At 30.3% G+C, this 18,086-nt stretch overlaps 4 protein-coding genes across 4 annotated transcripts; 1 reads left to right on the forward strand and 3 right to left on the reverse strand.

Moving 5' to 3' along the window:
- Positions 1 to 1,088: 1,088 nt before the first annotated feature.
- Positions 1,089 to 2,443, reverse strand: LOC112764345 (uncharacterized). Its single transcript, XM_025809902.2, has 2 exons — positions 1,883 to 2,443; positions 1,089 to 1,487 (listed from the first exon to the last, which is right to left on the reverse strand). Exons 1-2 carry the CDS (start codon positions 1,979 to 1,981, stop codon positions 1,269 to 1,271), a joined length of 318 nt encoding a protein of 105 aa, XP_025665687.1. The 5' UTR covers positions 1,982 to 2,443; the 3' UTR covers positions 1,089 to 1,268.
- A 1,690-nt stretch (positions 2,444 to 4,133) lies between these two features.
- Positions 4,134 to 8,125, forward strand: LOC112764540 (adenylyltransferase and sulfurtransferase MOCS3). Its single transcript, XM_025810199.3, has 11 exons — positions 4,134 to 5,123; positions 5,255 to 5,347; positions 5,497 to 5,552; positions 5,688 to 5,752; positions 5,910 to 5,984; positions 6,132 to 6,210; positions 6,741 to 6,779; positions 6,877 to 6,985; positions 7,130 to 7,248; positions 7,421 to 7,537; positions 7,625 to 8,125. Exons 1-11 carry the CDS (start codon positions 4,880 to 4,882, stop codon positions 8,012 to 8,014), a joined length of 1,386 nt encoding a protein of 461 aa, XP_025665984.1. The 5' UTR covers positions 4,134 to 4,879; the 3' UTR covers positions 8,015 to 8,125.
- A 163-nt stretch (positions 8,126 to 8,288) lies between these two features.
- LOC112764541 (aspartate carbamoyltransferase 1, chloroplastic) lies at positions 8,289 to 11,343 on the reverse strand. The gene is made up of 7 exons (XM_025810200.3): positions 11,165 to 11,343; positions 10,977 to 11,063; positions 10,237 to 10,760; positions 10,001 to 10,140; positions 9,337 to 9,510; positions 8,835 to 9,071; positions 8,289 to 8,546 (listed from the first exon to the last, which is right to left on the reverse strand). Exons 3-7 carry the CDS (start codon positions 10,718 to 10,720, stop codon positions 8,439 to 8,441), a joined length of 1,143 nt encoding a protein of 380 aa, XP_025665985.1. The 5' UTR covers positions 10,721 to 10,760; positions 10,977 to 11,063; positions 11,165 to 11,343; the 3' UTR covers positions 8,289 to 8,438.
- Positions 11,344 to 12,170: 827 nt separating this feature from the next.
- LOC112767464 (probable WRKY transcription factor 31) lies at positions 12,171 to 17,533 on the reverse strand. Its single transcript, XM_025813319.3, has 6 exons — positions 17,012 to 17,533; positions 16,837 to 16,926; positions 16,009 to 16,149; positions 14,876 to 15,268; positions 14,473 to 14,586; positions 12,171 to 13,126 (listed from the first exon to the last, which is right to left on the reverse strand). Exons 1-6 carry the CDS (start codon positions 17,309 to 17,311, stop codon positions 12,503 to 12,505), a joined length of 1,662 nt encoding a protein of 553 aa, XP_025669104.1. The 5' UTR covers positions 17,312 to 17,533; the 3' UTR covers positions 12,171 to 12,502.
- Between the last annotated feature and the right edge of the window lie 553 nt (positions 17,534 to 18,086).

Genomic DNA, 18,086 nt, shown 5'->3' on the forward strand with positions numbered 1-18,086 from the left:
CAAAATCCTCCATTAAATTCACATTATATTATTTTCATTATTTTCACCTACCATTTTTGCAATCTATATCCTCCTACCAAACTTTCTTATATATAACCAATTATTTCCTTTTCTAGTAATGAAATATTCAAATATTATAGCTTTATTCCCCCCTTTGAATTTGAGTGCTCAAATGTCTGGCTGGCTTCTTGGTCCACTTCTTTATTGTTTGTGTTGCAAAACATCCTCAAAAGGTAGAATCAATAGGAATTGCTCAAAACATTATCTTATTAATTATTATTATTGTTTTCTAATAAAGAGAATATATGTATGTATATGAATATAATGTCTTAATTAATAAATTGAAGTAGTACTTAGTAAACCCTAAACACAAGTTCTAAGGGTCATATCAATCAATTTCAAAATAGATGCTACCTCCCAACTACAAAGGAGTTGGATAAGAACAAATCTTTCATTGGATGGAGGGACCCTTTCACACCCAAATTTCCTTCATAGGAAAAAGCTTTGTGGATGAGGAAGAATTGCTTAAATGGCCACAAATTCTCCTCCCTTTGCATTCAATTAGATTTATGTATTTAGATAATATTTGAAAGAATAAATTTGAAAATTGATTACTTTTGTTCTAAAATCATATTTTTATTTTATTCTGTATTGGATAGGATTTGATACCTATTTCATATAGATTTTCTATGTCCAAAATATTTCTTGTTGCAAATTTATTCTTTCTCATGTGTGATTGTTGTTTTTGGGTGAAAACTCTGGTGCAGTTAACTTCACGTGAAATTGATATCTGAGTGCCGTTAGATAAAAATTTAGTCAAATCAGTCAAATCATCTAACGGCTCTCAAATACCAACTTCACGTGAAGTCGAAGTCGACTGTACCCGAATTTCTACCTTATTTAATGTCTACCAACAATACAACATGAGCACAAGAAGTTTATGAAAAGAAGAGTCTGAAATCTCAATACTCCACTTCTTACATATTCCCCTGTTTTTTTAATATACTATTTGGATTGTTTTTAACACATTGAATCAATATATGTATCAACCAACATCAATGTGGAGTTTAAAATTAGTTGCATATGCATAGACCAAGATAATCATATTATTGATAACAAAGACTTAAGAAGCTTTCAAATGTTAACAATGAAGCCAATGAAAAACAAGACAACCTTATTCTGGCTTCATATACAACAGAAACATATCTGAGAATTGACAAAGCATGTTCCTAAGAACCCCATGTGCTGCAACCTTTGTGACACAGAATCTAGCACTCTTTGTACCTTTTCTTAGAGGAATCAACCTTAGAGTCATCACCATTTGTGGCATGTTTTGCACCACCATTATTATCACCATCATTTCTAGCTCCACCTTCATGGATTTTCTTGCTCTTCTCTTCAGCAACTCTCTCGAATTCTTCAGCTGTTGATGGTGCCCTTTCTTCCGTCAATCGGCCGCGGTTAGCACTGCTTGTTTGTCCATAATTCTGAAACATGCATGACCCAATTCATTCATTCATATGATAAATCAAAATCAAAGAAAAAGTTTATATCTTGGTGGAAACTCAGTAACCCAGTTAACCTCGTGTGAAGTTGATAGTTGAGCTGTTAAATAATAATTTAGTCAAATTTATCAAATTATTTAAAGACTCTTTAACTATCAACCTCACTGCACATAAATTTTCACCTTATATCTTACATTGGTTACTCCAATTTCATTTTTCTTCTAGGATCATTCTTACCCATTAATGAAAAAATAACACAAAATTATTCAAAGCTATAGTAGGTCATGTAAATTACCAAGCAGGCAAGTAATTCAACAACAAAATATCTAGGTACAAAAATTAAATTAAAGGTGAAATTTACAAAATAAAAGGTATACCTTAGTGGAATTGTTGAAGATTGGCCTAGTAGTATTAGGCTTAACCAAGGAGGATCTTGAAGTGGAATTGAGAATGGTAAGGAAATGAGAACCAGCCATGGATGATGATGATGCTTTGAGTTTGATGGAGACTATTTGGTAATTTTATAATTGTAATGAAGAATAAGGTGGAGACTCTAAAGTGATGTGGTGTTGGGTGCTGTATAAATATGCCACTTCATGCAAACCCAAAAAGCAAAAGGACAAAATTGCACATTACCTCCATACACATATCCATGCTTTGCCATTTGTTCCCTCTTCTTTTATATGCTAATCCACTTCTAATTGACTCATCATCTATTTAACTATCAGATATATATTCTATCCGATTTTATAGAGAAACTAAAAAAAAAAATCATTACAAAAATTGTTTTAATAATATATACTACCCTTTTTTTTATTATGTATGTTTAAATATTCTATGGTGATAAATTCATAAATCAATACAATAAATAATTACCTTTTTTAGTTTTCCCTTATCTCAAAGAAAAATTATATTTTTAAAGGTGTTTACGTTACACTAATGGAATCACAATCATTCTACGTATATGTTAAAATTCAATCATCAATTAATTATTAAACATATAAATATATATTTAATATTTTATAAATATTTTTATTTTATTGTTATAAATAAATTTGATTATTTATTTACTATATATTTAATTATTTATTATAATATATTTAATTATTTTAATAATTAATTATTTAACTAAAAAATATATAAATATAAAAAATACATAATAACTAATTTTTTTAGTGTATATATAATATTTTTAATGAGATTAAACCACAAATAGAAAAAAACTTTTGTGGGTTTAGTGTAGGATCACATTAACATTCTAAGATAATATACATATTAAAAATTCAAATTAAATACTAAAATTGAAAAAACAACAAAACAGGTATCAACACCATACACTAATAAAGATGTTAAAGAAATATTTTGCTTTTCTTTGTAGGAATGTAATTGACATCTACTTTGCTTACACCTTTAGCCGTTGAAATAAATGAAGGGTTTATTAAAATTAACAAATGGAATAACACCGATTTATCAAATCTGATGATTTATTCTCACTCCAAACAATTCCTTACTTATATAAAAAAGATTTTAAACAAGTTTTGAATATGATGAGTACTTTTTTATTGATTTTTAAACATCTTATTAGTAGAGAAGACAATTAATTTTTTATTGATTTCTAGGTTAGTTTAAATATAATTTAATTTCTTTTTATATTATAAATCTATTTATAATCAAACCGAGGATTATTCTGTGACAGGACATGTGATTAAGGGTAGATAAACAGTTGATTAATAATTTCTATTTCTAGAACGTGTCATGAGATGAACTAATGGTGTATGCAAATTATTAAAAAGTTTTAGATATTCATAAAAAAATGTAAAAGTAAGTGTAACATATATTTCAGAATTGAAAGTGATGTACTTATCTCAATTAAGTCATTTTATAATATTAATTTATCATATAAGGCGGCATAAGGAAAAAAACAAGTTGAATACTTGATAGATATAATCACTATTTTGAAAAGAATGATTTTTGACTTTTCCTTTCTCTAGATAAAGCTTGACTATCAAATGCTAAAATATAATTAAAAAAGGAAAAATGATTGAGAGATGCGTTCTTTATTCCAATATATCTCTCAAGTTAAATTCATATATTTTGTTAAATTAAATTAAGTTAAATGTTAATTTTCTTCAGATATATATTTATTAGTATTTTAAATTTTATGAATAAAAATATTAATTAATTTATTTATTTATTAGATACAAGATTAATTTTGTTTATTATAAATTTTTTAACATCGTAATCTCTTAAAGGTAGTTAGTTTATTCATTTATTGGTTATTATCTATTATAGGATTAGGGGTGCGCATGGTCCAATTCTTAATCTCTGTTGTTTTAAAATAAGTTAAGTGGGAGTACCTTAGTAGAATAAGCTAAGTGGGAGTACTTTAGTCTCAGTTGTTTTAAAGTAAATTAAGTGGGAATACCCTATTTTGGTTTTATATTATTGTGCTGTTCAAAGTTGGACCAATTTTATTTGTTGTTTAATCTTCTAATTAATAATATTATATTCTATCTTTGAAAAAAAAAAAAATCAGTTCCATGTGCACTCTAAGATCTCAAAAAATAGACTCGATTTTTATTTTCGAGTCGAGTTCGGATCTAAGTCAATTCTATGTGCACTCTAAGAAAACTAATATATACATATATATATATGTATTTTTTTAAATTAATTTTAGTATTATGTTATATTAATTATAAGCTTATTGTTTTATTTTTAATCAAATTAAAAAATAGATCAAAGAAGCATTAAATTAGAATTTATGGATAAATTTAAATTCAAATATGAATATCAATTTTTTTATAACAATTTTTTTTTTATAAATGAGTACATTATAAATAAATTTTTTTATAAATTATTGTTAAAACTTTAATAAACTCATATATATTTAGAGTCAAATTTGAATCAGGATAAATCCAATTTTTACTCCAACCATAAACACCCCTCTCTATAATGCATCAAATTTCCACACAGATACATCACATATATATATATATATATATTAATTTGTAAAATACATGACATATCTATAAAATATAAAAAAAATGAATTAAGTGATAATAATATATCAATATTTTATCCATATTAATGTACAAATTAAGATCTCTAATATTTTCCATTATGTAAATCATTTTTAAGAACTTTTACATTAATATTAATGACGCATATTATTTTAAATTTATTTAAAAAATATATATTAAAAATAAGATTGAATTTATTGACCCATAATTGTATTTGTATATAATAACTTAACCAAGTGAGTGACATAATTTAATATTTAAAAAAAAAAAGAAAACCCTAATTATTAGTTGGGTTTAGGGTTTTGAGCGATTAAGCAGAAAGAACCCTGAATTGAAGGTCACCTGAGTCTTGAAATGTCGTCGGAGACGCAGGAAGCAGAGGCCTCTCGGATTCGGCGGCAGATCAATGAGCTCAAGCAAGAAAGGGACACAATCGACGCCAAAATATCTGAGCTTCAATCTCAGCTGAACCATCTTCATCTCAAAAACGGTGTCGTATCCAATGGTGGTTCTTCGTCGCACTCATCAAACGCTTTGGAGCCTCACATGATCTACAGATACAGTCGTCACCTTCTGCTTCCTTCCTTTGGTGTTCAAGGTCCTCAAAGTTCTCATTTTTCTCACTTTCACTTTCACTTACATATATATTTGATTTTATCATCATCATCATCATCATCATCATCATCATCATCATCATCATCATCATATTACAATTGAGTTGTATTGCAGGTCAGGCAAATCTGTTGAATGCATCAATTTTGGTTGTGGGAGCTGGAGGATTGGGTTCCCCTGCATTGCTATACCTTGCAGCTTGTGGTGTTGGTAAGTTCTTGTGATCATGCTTCAATAAGTGTTACCTTATAGTTTTTGTTTTAGTTCATTTTATACTTCAAAGTTCAAGCTTTTTCCAATAATATGTAGGATTGTGTATATACTCTTTTGAGAGCTTATGTTTCAAAAATTATTCTCAGGTCGGTTGGGTATTGTAGATCATGATGTGGTTGAGCTGAATAATATGCATAGGCAGGTACATGTTTGCACTTTTGCCAGAACAAACTGTTAATGTGTATAGTGTGTTCTTTTGTGTTCCAAGTTCATTTACTGAATTTGTTTATAACCCTGCTGCTATTGGTGAATTTGGCTTGTTCATGCTGTATTTCAGATTATTCACACAGAAGCATATATTGGCCAGCCGAAAGTGAAATCTGCTGCTGCTGCTTGTCGCTCGTATGATACTCTCTTACCTAAAATTCATTGCATTGATTTTCAAGGAGAGACTGAGACGAAATCCCCATATCAAGTTTACTCGAATTGCTTGTAATAGTTGCATCGCTGTTCTTAGAACTGATTTATTTGTTTATTTATTTTTTGTATGGAATATCAGTATCAATTCCACTATTCAGATTGTGGAGCATCAAGAAGCTTTGCGGACCTCCAATGCTTTGGAAATACTAAGCCAGTATCCTTGCTGTAATGGGATTAGTTTTTTCCTTGCTTGGGGATTCTCATCCCTCTGTGATTACCTTTCATTTCATTTGAATATTTTCTTTTAATTTTTTATGTCGGTGAATCCTGGTGGTTTCCATGACTCTCAGCATTTTGTTAGATATGATATAATAGTAGATGCTACAGATAATGCTCCTAGCCGGTACATGATCAATGATTGCTGTGTGGTACTAGGAAAGGTAAATCCTAATGGTTTGTACTGAGTGACTTCATTTGAATTTGGTGTTATCTGTGCTTTTGTGTTGATACTTTAAATTTTTGTATTTCCCCCAACAAATGTCCATTGCATGTCCATATGGTTATTGTTGTTTGGTTTGTTACTTTGTGCAATTACCTGTGTCAATTCAGCAAAGAAGTCGTGTTCAAACTTCAAAATGTGAACTTTCATATTTATCCACGAACAATATTTAGAGTTTGAGTTGGATTATTTATGCTATAGATTATGGGGAATTTCTAAACCTTTTCAAGAAGTATATATGATATTATGAGTTGTTGCCTTTGAAATCTGTGATTTATCTCACTGGGCTTTAAAATTTTAGAACTCATTATAAAATGATACGACATTTAAATATTTTGATGAGTTCTACATGTTTTAAGGTTTCACATATTCATGTGCTTTGGGTGCATACATATATAAATGGTTTAAAGGAAAGCCTATGTTTCTTCAACTTACTTTTTTGTATTTATTGCTTTTGTGTGTTACATGCAGCCTCTTGTATCTGGTGCTGCACTGGGATTGGAAGGGCAGGTATATGTCTTTATTAGCATTTTTTAGTATTTCGAGGAGTATCACACCAAAGTTTTTGATAAATTTCAGAGTTGGTTAATGAAAACTTGTGCTGCAGCTCACTGTTTACAATTATAATGGTGGTCCTTGCTATCGATGTCTCTTTCCAACTCCACCACCTACAACAGCGTGCCAAAGATGTGCTGATAGTGGAGTTCTAGGAGTAGGTAAATTTACCCGTGTATTCATGAGCCAAATCAGTTTTAGTACTCTTTCATTTATGATAGCAAAAAGTTGAATCTACTTTAGTTTAGTCGTTCCATTATTTTCTGACAATCTTTTATTTTATTATTTTTTTTTTATTTTTTCAGTTCCTGGTATAATTGGTTGTCTCCAAGCTCTTGAAGCAATCAAGATTGCAGCATCTGTTGGTGAAACTCTCTCAGGAAGGATGCTTCTCTTTGATGCATTGTCTGCAAGGATTCGAATAGTATGTTAAATAACTCCACCACTCTGCTTATTGTGCACATATTTACTATCTCCTGCAAGATGGAACCTATATAGGCCATAAATAATAAATCATTTTTTTTTTGGGTAACTTTTTGGTTGACATGATACTTCAACAAGAGCTTTTATGGTTACTGATTATGGTTATTTAACAGGTCAAAATTAGAGGAAGATCCATGCAATGCGAAGCTTGCGCAGAAAACACAACCTTTAAGCAACAGCAATTCCAAGAATTTGACTATGAGAATTTCACTCAAACTCCCTTGTCTGTGGTATGACTTCGTTGATGCTCAGCTTATGCTTCCAAATCCTTTATATTTACATTATATCTTTTCCAACTTAGTTGTGTATATACCCAGGGTCCTTTGAGGCTAAACCTACTTGCCACTGAATCAAGGATCAGCAGCAAGGAGTACAGCGACATAGTCCTTAACAAGGAACCGCACGTGCTACTCGACGTTAGACCAGGTCACCATTTCAAGATTGTATCACTCCCCAAATCTCTCAACATTCCTCTGTCAACTCTAGAGACTAGGTTGCCTGAAATATCAACAGCTCTGAAGAAAGAGGAAGAGAAAGGTGTAGCTTCTGGCTCAAGTGCACAATTGTATGTTATATGCAGAAGGGGAAATGATTCTCAAAGGGCTGTTCAGTATCTTCAGAAAATGGGTTACACTTCTGCCAAAGATATTGTTGGGGGATTAGAGTCTTGGGCCCATAATGTGGATCCAAGCTTCCCTACATATTAGCTTACCCTTATGGGCAATGTATACTTTCATCAAAATTACACTTTTGATCCAGATAGCCTTCTCTGTAGGCAGTTATGTACTCTTTTCTATTAAGGATGCCCTTTTAATTTTTCTTTGGCTTATAGTGTATGCATGTTACTTCTTTTGTAGAGTTTGTTTAAATTTGGGTGGTTTTTGAGTATTGGTTGAAATGAGCCCTTCATAATTTCTCTTGCTATTGGAAGTGCTTTTTCTTTTCTGGCTAGGAAAAAGATGGGTTGCATTTCACAAGTTATTTTACTAATGTCTACCAAAACTAGTATTTTATATTTTTATTACTACTACTATAAATATTCCCATGAAGGGAGACAACAGCATAAAATGTACCAATTACACCCAAAACAACTTGAGGTTGGAACATCATTTGGAAAGTAAATGCAACATTTTACCAACCAAGAAGCAAAACCTTTAAAAGGGCCATCCTAATATATAGACCATTCTTTGCTTGCCTAAAGTAAGCAGCTCTTGGATCATCATCAACATCCACAGTAATCTGCATTGAATTTACAGGATCAATTTAGTTCATATAGTATTGAGAAAGGTGACTACTCTCGTGAAGATGATAATTAAGATGTTAAGTAGTTTAGTTAAACATGTCAAACTATCTAATGATTTGTAACTATCATTTTCACATGAAATTTTTCCGTCGGTAGTCACCTAAAAAGAAATTGTTTGGTATACAACTCTAAGCAGTGCAAAACTCTTTCAATGTCAGGCATATATCAATTCAACTCTAAGCTTATGTTCATAAACAAAGTACAATGCATATAAATATGCTTACCTCATCAAGTCTAGGAAGAGGATGCATAACCACAGCATGTTTTTGCATCACATTCAGAACATCTTGATTCACAATGTACTTGCCTCTTGCTTCTTCATAAAGGTCAAATCTCTCTCCAAATCTCTCTTTCTGAATGCGAGTTTGGTAAACCACATCACACTTTGAAGCCACTTCCATCAAGTCACCACTTTCCTCCCACTCCACACCCTTTGATGTCAAATAATATTTTATGTCATCCTATAAAAGAAACACCATAACTCATCATTTTAACTATGGACAACACTATGATACACCAAATTGAACCGGGTGCATTATGCACTATATTTGAACCATTGAATTATCTTAGTGCATGATGTACTGAGTTTAATTAAGTGCCTTTAAGATATTGCTTCTAATGCTGTAACTCATCATTTCAACCATGAGGGAGTAGCACCATGATGCACCAAGTTCAATCTAGTGCATTTAAAAGAAGAATGCCATATCCACCATTTGCAACAGTTACCTTCATTTTAACCACCTCAGGAGAGACAAAATAAATTTTCACATCCTTATACTTGGCAAGTAAGTATGCTAGTGACCGAACCGTCCTTCCATTAGCAAGGTCTCCGACGAGTCCAACTTTAATGCCATCAAGTTTTCCAATCTCTCTTTCAATGGTATAAACATCCAGCAGTGCCTAATCAAGGACCAGGTTTTGAAAATCAAAATTGTAACGAATGCAAAATGGTATATATCATTCTTCTATCATTCAAATTGTTAGAGAATATCGTAAAAGAAAAAAAGTTTGGCTAACTTTTTCTGCTAAAATCCCATTGTCAACAAAATAGTTATCTAAATGTTTATGTGGCAAAAGTAACATATTCAAGTGATTTTGTTCATCAAGAAATTTGATTTCCACCAAACAAAGTCTGGCCAATAATAAACTTGTTCATTGAATCTCATTGTTGTGCTTTCACATAATTTCTCAGCAGCAAAAGCTTATCTATTATATAGAAATACTTTTTCATGGATTAAACAAACATAAATTGTAAAACACATGCCATAAATGAAGATGAATTTATATGGTGAAGCCAGAGACTAGGATCTTGGAACAATGTATCATCTTCCTATCTAACAAACAATGCATCATAGCATGTTGCTGAAGAGTCCATATCTATATAATATACCTGTGTGGGATGCTCTCCTGGTCCATCCCCGGCATTGATCACAGGAATGCCAGCAGTTACTGCTGCTCTTTTGGCAGCTCCGCTTTCAAAATGGCGCATCACGATTATATCAGAGTAACCTTCAACTGTTCTTATGGTATCTGTTCAAGATGTAGAGTGACATTAAAAATAAAAATTTAGATAGAATGATGAACACATAAAGCAACTCTACATTGTTAATTTAAAGGCAGACTCGCCTTCAAGCGTCTCTCCCTTAGCCGCGGAGGAAAACTCCCTTGCATTTTCAGTTGTGAGAACTTCCCCACCTAACCTTTTCATTGCAGATTCAAATGAAAGCCTAGTTCTTGTTGATGGCTCATAGAACAAGGTAGCCATGAGATATCCCTTTAGAATTTGGCTCTTTTCAATATTCTCCATGTTCCTTGCAACTTCAAATATGGCACCAAGTGTATCTCTATCAAATTGCTGAGCTTCAATCACATCATCAAGCTGAAACTTTTGCCCCACAGAGAAGGAAGGCACTCTTTCAACCTGAGCAACCCGGCACAGGAACTCATCACCTTTGTGCAAAAGTTTTAATTTTTCCGATGATTCCGGACCCCCAAATGACCTTAACTTCAGATGATCAAATGGCTGAGCGCTCAAATAATTTGCAGCCATTTTGGGAGGAACCATTCCCATATGCATGCAGCACGAGGATAACAATGAAGTAGCAGCCATTTTTGCTCTATAGAAAGTTTCTTCAATGAACTATAGATCTCTATACAATCAGAACACAAAGACAAAGACAATAACACAAAACAATTAATAGAACACGAAAAAGTTTCCAAATTCCTTATTGTATTCTTGTTAAGTATAGCTAGAAAAAAAGGGTCATGAAAGCAACATGAAGTTCATTAAAAAAAACAGAAGCAAAAGCAAAAGTGAACAAAAGAACCTTTTTTTAATGCAAAAAGTGAGATAAAAGAGGAATCACCTTAGTGTAATAAAGGTATATGCTTACAAACTACGCTTTTGTGGAGACGGCAGAATACAGAACCGAAAGATTACTGAATACTAGAAGCTGAAAACAAAAACAGAGGAAGTGTGGTCAATTAAACATAGATATTGGGGAGATAACAAGAAAAAGCATTGAGAATGAAACAAAGGAGTAAGAGTAGATACTTAGAACTTAGAAGTTGGTTTGAGTGTTAGGACTTAGGAAGGAAGATAACGGCTACGAAGAGCAGCAGTGTTTGCATCTTCCATGAAATGTAGTGTGTAAATATATGTGTATATATATAGTGGGCACTTACACAAAAAGAAACTTTATTAATGGGCCAAAATTTGTTATGTCTTTTCTCTTTCTTTTGGGCCATTCTTCAAATTGTTTTTATAATTGTGATTAGAGTTTCACCGTTCGTTTAAATAAAAATCTAAGATTTAACTAACTTGGGTTGGTCGAGTGATCAGCTCACTCGTCCGCTTAAACAAGTGTCGAGAGTTCGAATCCCGCCTTGTACATGCAGTAACCCATTGGTCAGCGACAGACCCTTAAATAGAACTCAGATCCGCGACGAATTAGTCTTTGACTTATCAGGTTAGGGGATACCGTGGACAAAAAAAAAAAATCTAAGATTTAAATATTATTTTTTATATACAATCATTTAATTTATTGGTAAGTGACAAAATTTTAAATAAAATTAATATTTACCATGGATTAATATTTAATTTATCGGCTTAAAAAATACGTAAAAAACATAAAAATAATTTAATTTTAAAAGATTACTCACATAAAGATATTTTTATATAAAATTAATAATTATTAATTATTAAATAATATAAAATATTTGACTAAATTTATTGATATTATGATATACTAAGTATCCACATCTTAATTATCTTATATCTTCATGTGAGTAGAAACCTTTGTCACTGTCACTACCAACACACACAAATGTTCTTAGGTTTTTTCTTTTGGTGACTTAATATTCGTTATTGTTGATATTATTCATAAGTATATTATTAATAACATTAACTATTACTCCTTTTTTCTTAAAGAGACTCGAATTTGCGACTTTTAGTTGAATATAGAGAGACTATGTCATTTGAGTTATAACTCGTTGACAAATGTTCTTAAGTTTAATATTACGTAATATAAGAGAAAAAATATTTTAAATACAATAATAAGTTGAAAAAGAGAATGCATTTAATATATGCTTATTTTGTGGATTCTACAACTATGACTGGTCATGCTAACTCATCACTAGTCACTAACCTTAATAAGCTTATTACCAAAAAAATAATATGGATTGATACTACATACTACTACTACTACTCACTACTAATGACTCATCAATTTTATGAACTTCACTAATTAATTAAATTTGTCTCTACCTATCTAGAATTTGATGATGTGATGAGCCTAGCTAGCTAGCTATAATAATAACATTAAATTAATTAAATGAAACACTAACAAAATTGAATTAACTTTGTGATGATGATGATCTTCTCAATGTCATCTCATGCATCATTATTGTTACTGCTTTGATGATGATGTGTTGAATTTCCAATGATGGAAGATATGGCAGCAACAAGAGCTGAAGTGAAATTAGGATCAGCAGTGATAGCAGCAGTTGCAGCATTTATTGTATCAGCAAAAGATGAACCTGTTGTTGTTGTGTCAATTGATCCTTGTAATCCTGAAATAATCTTGCTTTGATCACCATTAAGAACATGTCCAAACATGTTTGGAGCTGACATAAATTTCTGAGCCAAAAGGGGTGTTAAGAGACTAAGTTGTTGGCTTTGATTATTAGGCAAATCCCTTAAAGAATTTGGGTTAAAGTTGTTGTTGTTATTATTGTTATTATTATTTGTGGCGGTTTGTGTTAGGTCCAAAGTTATGGTTGGAAATGGAGCTGAAGCTGAGAGTGTAGCCATGTTTTGAGAGCAAGGAAGGGTGGCGCTTTCGAGTATGGTGGGGTTGATTAGGCCGTCGGCGCTTGGCATCGAACCGGAGAGGAGCATGGAGGCGGCGGCAGAGGTGGTTGAGGCCATTGCCTTGGCAGTTGGAGGGAGTGGATGGTTGTGTTGGCCTTCATATGTTGTTATCAACACACTTCTATCTTCAGCACACCTTTGTACCTATCATCAAATCATACTTAGGCTTAGTTTGATAAAGCTTTTACTTTTCAAAAGTAACTTATAAAAGCTAACTTTTAAAAGATAATTTTTTAAAAGTTGTAGTATTTATGTTTGATAAATCAAATTAAAAATTGCTTTTAATAAATACAAGCAACAATAATTGCATTTAGTAAAATAGTTTTTAAAATTTAAAAATACTATAATAGACATAAATGAAAGTATTAAATTTGAAAATTAGTTAATATGTGAGATTATATTAGACTTTTAAATTTTGAAAAGCACAAGCCAACTTTAAAAAGCTCTATCTTAGGTGCTTTCAAAAGTATCCCAATCTTTTAAAAGCTGCAAACACAAGCACATGATTTTTTTATTTACCAAACACAAAATGAGGTGCTTGAACTTTTAAAAAGCACAAGCACCCCTTCAAAAAGCTTTACCAAACCAAACCTTAATTTCTACTATAGTTAATATTTTAAGCAACACTACTTTTGATTATGTATCTCTAGTTTTTATCACGGATAACGTATACTTTTTGTTTCTAACGTTTTATAAAAGTTTTAAAAATATCTTTAAATTTTATTTTATTACAATTTTATCTTAAAATTTTTTTATTTGTATCAAATATACCTATGACAATTAACTTTTTAAAAAATTTAGAACCAATTCAACAACAATTACATAAAAACAACTTTTAACACAAGTAAATCAAATATAATTATCATGTATTATTGTTGAATTGGTCTTAAATATTTTTAAAATTTAGTTATCGGGAATATATTTGTTACAAATTAAAAATTTGTGGAATAAAAACTGAAACAAAATAAAACTTAAAAATATTTTTAAAACTTTTATCAAACTTTAAAAATAAAAAATATACTTTACTTCTTTATTATTTTCTATTTTTTTCATAAAATTTTAAAAGTATGAAAAATAAAAATAAAAATAAAAACCAATTCTAAATATAACTTTTAATTTGTGTTTTTATTTTCTATTTCCATTTTTCGGATTTTGTTAAGAAAGAAACGAAAATAGGGAAGCGAAAAGAGGAAACAATCTTAATATTCTCTTTCACAAAATCTAAAAGTAAAAAACATTGAAAATGATAAAAAAAAAAAATCAAACTAAAAATAGAAGACTTTTGAGATATTTGACCACATTATAAATAAGGAAGTCGGTATATCAGTAATTTTTAACCGTTAATCTTAATTATATATATATATATATTTTATAATTAAAATCAACGATTAAAAATCACTGAAACATTGGTAAAACGGCACACTTGAAATTTTTTTTATAAATAATATATTAATATTTAATATAATAATTGAAAAGAAAGTGTATAGTACTTGTTTGCGAACAGGACAACCAGTACTCATGGTGCAACGATAATAAGCTCGCGGACATGGATTTCCTTTTGCCATTTTCTGTCCATACTTTCGCCATTGGCATCCGTCTGCAATCTGCATCAACAAACAATTAATGTAAATACATAATTAATTAAGAACACTTTGGATTTTGATGGAAACTCATGTGTGGTTATCAATTAATTTCATGTAAAGTCGATAATTGATAGCCGTTAGATAATAATTTAATCAAACGTGTTAGATAATAATTTAATCAAAAGTGTCAAATTATTTAATGATGTGTAGAGGAATAGTGTTATTAAGTATTTATTAAAATAGTATCGATTTCAAGATATGCAAAATAAAATATTAAATCTAAGAATGATTATATATGGTTGGTTATTACCATGGAAGATTCTGATCTTGCTCTCACTGATACACGTGCTTTCTTGATCATAGACATGGTTTCAGAAGCTTGATCAACATCCCTGAAAGAATTCAACCTCGTTGAAACCTTGTTAGAGAGCCAACCTGATAATCCTTCATCAGTAACCATTGTTGTGTTTCTCTCTCTGTTTCCACCATCAACTTTATTATTATTATTGTCTTTCTCCAAAACAATATTATTATTATTATTATCAACCATGCTTTTGCTTTCTCCTCCTGCTCCAAGTTTGATATCTGAAGATTGTTGAGAAGGATCATTATCCTTTTCACCAAAACCAGCAACACCCATGTCTAGGAATGTTCTTCCCACCATATCTTCCTTCTTACTTTTCTCCTCTATGTCTTGCTTCATCTATAACACAATCAAATAAAAACCACATGTTTTAGTTTTTTCTTTTTTCTCAATTAATTTTCTTTCCTATGTTAAAACTTCCAACTACTTTAAAATTCATGTGCAGTTCTCTTTACTTCACTAAAATTACAAGTTTAAATTTAAAAAATAATATTTTTTTCTTTTTATAAATAAATTGCTTAAACATAAAAACATTCATTGAAAAAGTATTAATCAACAATTATATTACATTACAAAAAAAAAAACTACCAAATGAGTTATCTACACAAAATATATTTAAATATAAATTAAAAATAAATTATATAATACATGAGTTTATATATAAATATATAGTAATTGATTTCGTAGCTAATTTTTAGTATGTACATAGTACTTTTATAAAACAATTATTAAAAAAAAAATTAATGTTTGACTTTATATATCATTCGTTAAATAAAATCTGTGAGAGTTTAATGGATTATGCTACGTGTCAGCTACAAAGTCAGTCACTGATATAAAATACATGTTTGAATACAAATACACATTAAAAATAAATTAAATCATACATGTATTTATAGTGGCTGATTTTAGTGTACAAATAGCATTTTTCGAGTTTAATTATTTATGCACTAGTTGTGGCACTTTCATTTTGTGCTTGATAATATACTAATTGCACTACTATATATTGATATTTCTTTTTATTTGATTTTGGATTAAGTAAAAACTAAAAAGTATTAGAGAAATTACAAATTAGTAATTACCGCATGATTTTGATCCCTTTGCTGCATGAGGTTGATAAGTTGCATGTGTAAGGTGTTATAGTTATTGTTAAGTTCTTCAATAAGCTCTCTCAATCTTTGATTTTCAGCATTCACGTGTTGCAATTCTGCTAGCAATCCCAACTACAAGAAAATAACAATAAATTAAATTAGTCTTAAAAATTAGGATAAAGTATCAAATTGGTTCCTTATATTTGAGTGTAATTTTATTTTGGTCCTTAAGGTTTAAAGTGTTCTATTTGAATAAAAAAAAATTTCATTTAGTTTCAATTTAGTCCCACCTGTGGTCAAAGATAAATAATTAACAAAATGTCCTATAGTCACCAAAAAAAACAAAATGTCCTATATGACAGCAGTATAAGAACAAGATCGATAATCTAGAGAATAAGTATAAGCCCCAGAGGCACAAAATCAACCGTTGATGCATCAATACATTTATTTATCATTTTTCTTATAATTAAAATGAAATATTTTCTATAAAACTAAAAAAAAAAATTTAAATACATGTATTGAATACATGCATCCACAGTTGATTTTGTGTCTTTGGAGTTTGTACCTATTCTCTAAATTATCGACCTTATTCTTATACTGCTGTCATGTAGGACATTTCGTTAATTATTTATCTTTGACCTCACGGTGGGACTAAATTGAAGTTAAATAAAACTTTTTTGGATTCAAATAAAAGACCAAAACAAGATTACACCTAAACGTAGGGACTAATTCAGTATTTTACCCTAAAAATGATGTTATTAATTAATATATAATTAAAATTAATAATTAAGAACACACACAAATAACTAATAAACGTACATCATTACTCTTCTTGTCATCCATAGTTTCTGATGGTTCCATTGATGAGCTATTGCCATCTGTGTTCTTCATACGAAGATCTAAGCTAGTCTACACAATTATATATATATATAACAAGAAAAATTAAAACAATATATGGATGATTAATGGAGGAAAAAAAAATTAATTTTCTTACATCTACATGAAGCTCCATAGAACTGTGCACCATTTCATCATGATCATGATCATTATTATCATGATCATCTTGGATATTATCATGGATGTTGTTGTTATCATTTTTGTTCTTGTTCTCAGCGAAGAAATCCATCTCATCAATGACCTGATGATGGTGATGATGATGATGTAGGTCAGTGAAGGAAGAATGTGGATGATCATGATCATGATGATGATGATAATGATGATGATGACTAGACTTATCCATCATGTCAATGCCATCATCATTATCATTATTCCATGCGGTTTCCATGTTGATCATATAAATAGGCTTAGACCCTTTTATTGAATTTTGATGAATCAATAATAATCTATGTGTAAAAGAAGATCATAGAAGAGATGAAATTAAAGAAGAGAGATATGGTGTCAAATGATTTTGAGTATGGTTTTGTGGACAAAGACAGTGGTTGGATGAGTATCAAAGAAGAGTCATGTAGTTGGTTTGTTTTTGTTTTTGTTTTTTTCTAACAAAAGAAGAGAGAATGGAGAAACATTAGAGAGAGAAGGGTGTGATAAGTACAAGTCAGAGACAGAGAGTTTTGCAATGGACTCGGCAACAAAAAGGGTTTTGACTAAGACCAATTTGTTATTTGATCTAAACTTAATTGTATTACTTTTTTTTTTTTTTTCAGATTTGAGAAGTTGAGGTAAGATCGTGCGTAAGTGTCCAAATGGCACTTTTCTATAGGCTTACAAAGGGAAAATAATAATGATAATGATGAATTAATAATAAAACTAATAATGTGTGTAATAATTAGAAAATTGAAGACAGTTGTTTGAGGAAGTCAAATAAGATTACTAGATTAGTATCCACCACACATTCACACACAATAAGGTTTGAAGAAATTTCCCTCATTTTTCTTCTTTTTCACATATTTTATAAGATTTTATTCTATCTTTTATAATTTTATAATGGGTGTGTTGAATTGACTAATCTGAGATTGATAGATCCATGTCCACCATTAGGAAAACAGTATGCATACATCATGGACTACAAACAATACTTGAATTTCTTGGCTTAGTTTTTTGTTGGCTTT

The sequence above is a fragment of the Arachis hypogaea genome, chromosome 17, assembly GCF_003086295.3.
Source record: "Arachis hypogaea cultivar Tifrunner chromosome 17, arahy.Tifrunner.gnm2.J5K5, whole genome shotgun sequence".
Lineage (NCBI taxonomy): Eukaryota > Viridiplantae > Streptophyta > Magnoliopsida > Fabales > Fabaceae > Arachis > Arachis hypogaea.